Source organism: Pyrus communis, chromosome 7 (assembly GCF_041283825.1).
Source record: "Pyrus communis isolate YQ-2024b chromosome 7, ASM4128382v1, whole genome shotgun sequence".
NCBI classification, from domain to species: Eukaryota; Viridiplantae; Streptophyta; class Magnoliopsida; order Rosales; family Rosaceae; genus Pyrus; species Pyrus communis.
Genome location: NC_142571.1, coordinates 1,574,405 through 1,582,296, shown reverse-complemented (window position 1 = coordinate 1,582,296; position 7,892 = coordinate 1,574,405). Strand labels below are relative to the sequence as shown.

At 45.1% G+C, this 7,892-nt stretch overlaps 1 protein-coding gene across 1 annotated transcript; it reads right to left on the bottom strand.

Annotated features, from left to right (window-relative positions):
* Positions 1 to 1,782: 1,782 nt before the first annotated feature.
* On the bottom strand, positions 1,783 to 6,700 carry LOC148695433 (uncharacterized). Its single transcript, XM_088697815.1, has 2 exons — positions 4,580 to 6,700; positions 1,783 to 2,521 (listed from the first exon to the last, which is right to left on the bottom strand). The coding sequence occupies exons 1-2, from the start codon at positions 6,602 to 6,604 to the stop codon at positions 1,922 to 1,924; spliced, it is 2,625 nt and encodes an 874-aa protein (XP_088553941.1). The 5' UTR covers positions 6,605 to 6,700; the 3' UTR covers positions 1,783 to 1,921.
* Positions 6,701 to 7,892: the final 1,192 nt, after the last annotated feature.

Genomic DNA, 7,892 nt, shown 5'->3' with positions numbered 1-7,892 from the left:
GATACAAATCTTCTTGTTCATGTAGTCTTGACATGTTCTGTATGTGAAACCCGAAAATTTAACGTACTTTATTTCATTTTTACCAGATTGTTTCTTTTCTCATTAAGAAGATTAACAAAAACACTTCTCATCTCTATTTTCATCAATCTGACTGCTGAAATTGGGAAAACAAATACAAACATGCATTACAATATTAAAATTTAAAAGAAAATATAATTTGTGTCTCCTCCTTTGGTTAAAATTTGATCACCACAACATAAAATTTGGCAATTATAAGCTTGATTTAAGTTGGGCCATGTGGTTTTAATTAGACAAATTTCTGTTGGTTGGATTTGTTTTTTTCACACAAATGTAGACATTTTTTAAGTAAACTTCAAAGGTCACATTTATAAAGATTGTAACTCTTCGTCCATTCTTCTTTGGTTATTTCAATTTCATTTCCTTTCTCTGTTGTTTCAAATTAGAGAAAGTCACTAAAAGAGACACAGCTTAATGCAACTATAGACCATGGCCTGCAATGAGTTACATTAATCTCAATCCAACATCTCTATGTCTATAGATTGGGATAGAATATTTACACCCCACAATCTCCGAATAAAGTTTCAGCACTTACGTACCGAAACCTTTCACCCTTCCAACAAGTAACGATTGGTTCGACGAAATTCCACATACAAGAGAACAAAACATTGTTAGCTTAATTGACTAGCACCCTAAAAAAGAAACGGGAAGGGTGTCCACCAAAGGATCTCTCATGTTAAGTCAGAAAAGTAGTAAAGAGAGAAAGATAATTTGAGAAAGTTCTGAGTAGTAAGTAGTGATTAGCTTTACTATATTTGACCTGGCTATTTATAGGGAGAAATCCTGCAAGCATCTGAGAGGGGAGGTTGCAAAGTACTATGCAGGCCATGAATCTTGCAGGCTCAGTATTTTTCGGGGTATGATTTTAAGAATGGTTCTCTCGCTAACGGTTATCATGCTTCTAGCTATTAAGGATAATATATACTTGCATCTATCCTATGAGATGAATGCACATATTTACCCATGCAGAAAACGTATTTCTATCGTACAAACTATTCAATTTCTTAATCATCACTTAATTCTTTCGTACAAAAAATCATTCTAATTCGTGATTGCTTAGTCATTCAAATGTGTTAACGCATGTCCTTTCTGACCCTAATAACCCCAAAGGAACAAAGATCCAAAGAAAAGTTAAGGTCCAATGAGCATGGAACGATGAAGCCGAACGCTTTAAGGAGCCCATGGCCTCAACGCATCTGATCAGGAATCAAGGCTATCATTTCCCCATAAAAAAGCTTTCCAAGCACTATAAGGTAAGGTGGCCACTAATAGCTTTAAGGCACAAGGTCCTAGTGTCACGGGATGACTCTTTAAGCCTTCCGCCCGTGCGGCACTTAGACTTGAAACCTCGATGAACAAGCTAAGTAAGCCTTTGAAGCCTCGCTTCCCCGGATTGAATCACAAAGAAAGCTAAGATAGCTTGGAGAATACTAAGATCACTTAGAAGATGGGAGAATGGAAGCTTTGTATTGAAACTTAGGAGAGCTTTACAATTGCTTACAACTCTTGGATGCTTTGGCCAAATGGCCTTGCCTCCTATTTATAGGCCTAAGTAACCTCCTCAATGGAGGGTTCTAGAATTGCCTACTTACATCCAAAAATATCTAGAATAGTTCTAGATACAACTTGCCTAATCTAGATTGTTCTAGGTGAGGCTTGAATATGTACACTTGTGTGGATTGTTCCGGAATGCCCTAGATTATCTTGAACGCTCCGCCATGTTCTTGATTTCTCCGGGATGTTCCGGAAGCTTCCATGAAGACAAGGCTTTATGGGCTTAGATATATGATGTCTTGGGCATTTTCTTTGTTTGTAACATGTGGCCCGTGACATCCTCCCCCACTTAAGCCGTCGACGTCCTCGTCGACTCTTGCCTCTCGAAGGTATTAATCAAGTCCTTATATTGCCATAAGGACGTCTCCTTCTCCCATGTCGCTTCGGAGTATGGTAGCCCTTTCCATTTGACAAAGTACTCCACATGCTTTGGTTGTCTTGGTCGCACCACGACACGCTTGGCTTCGATGCTCTCCACTTCTTTGTCAAATGCCTCCGTCATCAAAGGGGGTGCTCGATGAGACTCACCTCGGCTTGGTTCCTCATTGTCTGCATGATAAGGCTTCAAGTTGCTCACATGGAACACCGGGTGGAACTTGAGACGGGGTGGGAGTTCCACGACATAAGCGGCTTTGCCAACCTTCTTGATGATAGGGAATGGTCCCTCATATTTCCGTAACAAGCTCTTGTGCAAGCCACGAGTACTCTTGTGCTGAGACGCATTAAGCTTCACAAAGACTTGGTCGCCGGTTTGGAACTCCACATTCCTTCGCTTACGATCCGCCCATTTCTTCATCTTCTTTGAAGCCTTCTCCAAATGAGCTCGAGCGAGTTCGTGGGCTAATTGCCACTCCTTAGCGGTTTTGAAAGCGGCTGGACTATTCCCCGTGTAGCCAGTCGCGACCGTGTTCGGGGTCAAGGGTTGTTGCCCTATAGCCAACTCGAACGGACTTTTTCCCGTCGACTCCGAACGTTGCAAGTTATAAGAGAATTGGGCAACATCAAGTAACTTAGCCCAATCTCGTTGATTGGCACTAACATAGTGCCGCAAATAAGTCTCCAACAATGCATTAACCCGCTCCGTTTGTCCATCGGTTTGGGGATGAAAAGCGGTGGAGAAGTCTAATTTTGAGCCAAGTAGCTTGAAGAGCTCCTTCCAAAATCTACCCGTGAAGCGAGCATCTCGATCACTAACTATGCTCCTCGGAACACCCCAATACTTCACCACGTGCTTTAGGAACAAGCGTGCAGCTACTTCGGCTGTGCACTCCACCGGTGCGGGTATGAAAGTGGCATACTTGGTGAATCTATCGACCACGACGAAGATAGATCCACATCCATCAGACTTGGGCAAATGTGTGATGAAATCCATGGTTAAGCACTCCCATGGTCTTGATGGGGTGGGAAGCGGTTCCAATAGTCCTCCCGGTTGCCTTTGTTCCACTTTGTCTTGTTGGCACACAAGACAAGTCTTCACGTAGGAATCTACATCATCCCGCATTTGGGGCCAATAATAAGCATCACTCACCAAGGCCAACGTGCGGTGAGTGCCAGGATGTCCTGCCCACATCGAGTCATGGCACTCCTTCAGGATTTCTTTCCTTAAGCTTCCCCATTTTGGGACGTAGATCCGCTTGCCCTTGGTGTATAGCAAGCCGTCCTCAAGCCAAAACCTTCTTGTCTTCCCCTCCTTGACAAACTCCACAATGTTCTTGGCTTGGACGTCATGTGATAAACCTTCTCGGACACGGCCCAAGAGATGGCTTTGCGGCTTGAGTACCGTAGCCATTAACTCTACTCGTCTACTTAGAGCGTCGGCCACCACGTTCTCCTTTCCTTGCTTGTACTCTAGCTTGTAATCAAACTCCGCCAAGAACTCTTGCCACCTTGCTTGCTTAGGTGTGAGCTTTTGTTGGGTTTGAAAGTAGCTAGTGGCAACGTTGTCCGTCTTGATGATGAAGGAAGTACCAAGCAAGTAATGCCTCCAAACTCTAAGGCAATGGACGATGGCGGTCATCTCCTTTTCATGGGTCGTGTACCTCTTCTCGGCATTGTTTAGCTTGCGACTTTCATAGGCTATCGGGTGTCCCTCTTGCATCAACACTCCTCCTATGGCAAAGTCGGAAGCATCAGTGTGCAACTCGAATGGCTTACTGAGGTCGGGCAACCTTAGTACAGGCTCCTCCATTAGGGCCTTCTTCAACCTCTCAAAGGCCTCTTGACACCTGTCCGTCCATTCCCATGCCTTGTTCTTCTTGAGAAGGTCCGTTAAGGGTGCCGCTATAGCTGAGTACCCTTTAATGAATCTTCGATAGTAGTTGGCTAGCCCCAGAAAGGATCGAAGTGTTGGTACCTTGGTCGGCGGTTCCCACTCTTGAATGGCCTTGATCTTGCCCTTTTCCATCATAAGTTTCCCCTCCTTTATCTTGTGGCCAAGAAATTCTACTTCTTGGGTGGCGAAGGAGCATTTCTCCTTCTTGACATAGAGTTCATGTTCCCGAAGGGTCTTGAACACTATGCGCAGGTGCTTGACGTGCTCCTCCAATGTCTTGCTATAGATAACAATATCATCGATGTAAACAACGACAAACTTGTCAAGATAAGGATGGAATACCTTGTTCATCAATGTGCAGAATGTTGCAGGGGCATTGGTCAGACCAAATGGCATGACTTTATACTCGAACGAACCATATCTGGTCACCATCGCCGTCTTCGATTCGTCTCCAGGGGCTATCCTCACTTGGTAGTATCCCGATCGAAGATCTAACTTTGTGAAGTACCTTGCTTCACCAAGTTGATCGAATAAGTCGGCGATCAACGGCAGTGGGTACTTGTTCTTGATGGTAATCTTGTTCAATGCTCTATAGTCGATGCACAGCCTTAGGCTACCTTCTTTCTTGCGTTGGAACAAGACGGGTGCACCATATGGGGACTTGGAGGGTTGGATGTAGCCAGCATCAAGTAGCTCGTTGAGTTGCTTCCTCAATTCCTCCAACTCGGGTGGCGACATCCTATAAGGTGATTTGGAGGGAGGCTTAGCACCAGGCTCCAACTCAATCGCATGGTCGACCTCTCTCCTTGGTGGCAACTTCTTTGGCAGTTCCTTAGGCATCACGTCCGCAAACTCAATAAGGACTGCTTCCACTTGTTTCGGCAAAGGCCCGTACTTCTCCTCCCCTTCATTCAACATTAGGGTTGCAAGAAATGTGGCCTCTCCTTTCTTCCAGGACTTGGCAAATTGCATTGCCGACAAGTGTTGGGTACACTTCTTGGCTTGCCTCTCCAATGGCACCAGGCAAGGTTGTCTTCCTTCGTCCAAGATACAGAAAATATTGTAGAAGGGAATGGGAAAGGCTCGTACCTTGTCCATGAACTCTAGCCCAATGACTACGCCATAGTCGTCCATCTTGACAATGGTGAAGTCGATTTTTCCCTTCCATGCGCCAATGTCTACTTGCACATTGCGCGCAATTCCGACGATGGGGGTGGCAGCGGAATTTACCGTCTTCACGCTACCGGGCTCCTTTGTGACTCGGAGGCCAAGCCTTATAGCTTCCTCCGACGTCATGAAGTTGTGTGTTGCTCCTGTGTCCACCAACACACGCGTCGTCTTGTCACCAGTCTTGACGTCGACGAACAATGATCCTCCTTCAACTTGAGCCTTAGGTTGTGGAAGGGTTGTTTGGATGGCATTCAGGAGACGGATGCATCCCATCCTTGCATCGTTACTCTCCTCACCCTTGTCCTCCTTGAAAGCTATGGCCTTAAGGGCGTTCTTTTGTGGGCAATCTCGCATCATGTGAGGGCCGTTGCATAAGTAACAAGTGGGTTGCCAAGACTTACCCTTGCCTTTGTCATGCTTATCGGCTTTCTTCTCCTTCGGTTTGCTTGTCTCAGCCCCTTTGCTTGTCTCCGCCTTATCCTTCGGCTTATGTGCTCCCCCACTTTTCTCATAGTTACTCCTCTTCCCCGTGGACTTGGAATCACCTTGGTGGCTTGATCTAAACTCAATCAAGGATTCGGCGGCGGCAATGGCATCAGACAATGTTTGCACGTGCCTCCTTTGTAGTTCGAGTTTTGCCCAATTTTGCAGTCCACTCATGAAGTACATGAGCTTGTCTTCCTCTAGCATGTTGGGCACCTCGAATAACAAGCTCACGAAGGTGTTGACATAGTCTTTGACACTCCCCGTTTGCTTGAGCCACCTTAGTTTCTCCTTAGCTTCGTACTTGGCATTTTGGGGATAGAAGTGCAACATAAGATCTTTCTTAAATTCATCCCAAGTGGTGAGGGAGAACGTACCTTGTTCAATCTCCATGCTCCGGCGACGCCACCACATAAGGGCATTGTCAGCTAAGAACATGGTTGCCGTGGCGATTTTGGACTCTTCATCTTCAAGCTTCAGGTACTTGAAGTATCGCTCCACGTTCCACACAAATGTGTCGAGCTCCTTTGCTTCCCTTTTCCCATTATAGGATTTGGGTTTAAAGGAGTCGATTACCTTGGAGTCCAACGCCTTGATTTCCCTCGGCCCTTGCACGAATTGTTTCACAATTGCTTCTTTGCAAAACGCCACATCTCCCTTAAGTTCTTTTGTGTCTTTTATCTCCTCTTGAAGCGCCACAAGCCTTGCCTCCATGTTGTCAAGGTGAACCTGGACTTCCCTCCGCATTTTGTCTGCCATGGTGTTGAGGGCGCCAAGGAGCTCATCTCGTAGCCCTTCCACCAAGCCACGCAGTTCATCCTTACCATCTTCCACCATGGTTTGGATTTCCTCCTTGTCGACAACGTCCTCATCAAGTCGAGTATCGAACTCGAGTATGGTTCGTTCCACCTTCTCGAGTCGTTCCTCCATGGTCTCCATCGCTGCTTGCAAGTCCTTTAACTTTGGCTTGCTCTTGGCAACATCTTGCACCTCGGCAGTACGCTCCCTTGGGTCGGAGACTCCGGACACCATCTCTCCACTTGCCATATCTTACTTTCCTTCAAGTGATTCGCGAGCTTGGCTCTGATACCAGCTGTCACGGGATGACTCTTTAAGCCTTCCGCCCGTGCGGCACTTAGACTTGAAACCTCGATGAACAAGCTAAGTAAGCCTTTGAAGCCTCGCTTCCCCGGATTGAATCACAAAGAAAGCTAAGATAGCTTGGAGAATACTAAGATCACTTAGAAGATGGGAGAATGGAAGCTTTGTATTGAAACTTAGGAGAGCTTTACAATTGCTTACAACTCTTGGATGCTTTGGCCAAATGGCCTTGCCTCCTATTTATAGGCCTAAGTAACCTCCTCAATGGAGGGTTCTAGAATTGCCTACTTACATCCAAAAATATCTAGAATAGTTCTAGATACAACTTGCCTAATCTAGATTGTTCTAGGTGAGGCTTGAATATGTACACTTGTGTGGATTGTTCCGGAATGCCCTAGATTATCTTGAACGCTCCGCCATGTTCTTGATTTCTCCGGGATGTTCCGGAAGCTTCCATGAAGACAAGGCTTTATGGGCTTAGATATATGATGTCTTGGGCATTTTCTTTGTTTGTAACATGTGGCCCGTGACACTAGGAAAGAGCAAACCTACTTATATGTCAACTCTGAGCCACATGCAAAGGATTGAAGGCCTACTAAGGGATATAAAGGCTAACATGTAGGGGGCTCGGGTATGAGTCCCCACCAACTTCAGGGCCTAGCAAGACATTCGGTCGCATCATCCCATGAAATGAAAGGACACAAGTGGAGCTGCGTAAATGTCATCTCGTTGCCACGTGTTGGTAAAAGAACGCAAGGACGACTAACAGGTTTAACCTATGCATTTGGCACATTAAATGCAAAGAAAGTGATAGACTTGTGCCAAGAGACTGAAGACTCAGAGAAGGCTTATATAAGGAGAATGAATACTCCTTCAATGAGGTCGGACAAATTGAGAGAGAAATCGTACTCTACTAGGCGAGCGCTACTTGTACATTCTCTATTTATCTAAGAGATATTCAAATGATGTATCCGAGTTTTGAGGACGGAACCACTTAAATCCTTTGTTTTTTCCTTATTGTTTGGAAAGCCCAAGTTCATCAAAGGCAAACGCTTGACCAGTTTTACCATTGTTGACCTCACCAATTTTGAGCGTTAACAAAATGTATTAAATAAATGACGACTCATCATGATTATATTATTTATAGTATTTACATCATCGATTTGATCTGATTTTGAATGCTTGAACGATTTTCCAATTTGAATGATTTGTGTAGGAATAATTTCCAAATGAA

Coding starts and splice junctions, on each gene's coding strand:
- LOC148695433 (XM_088697815.1), bottom strand. CDS start 6,604: ATGGCAAGTGGAGAGATGGTGTCCGGAGTCTCCGACCCAAGGGAGCGT. Junction 2,522..4,579: donor AGCTACTTGATGCTGGCTAC/ATCCAACCCTCC, acceptor GCGACTGGCTAC/ACGGGGAATAGTCCAGCCGC.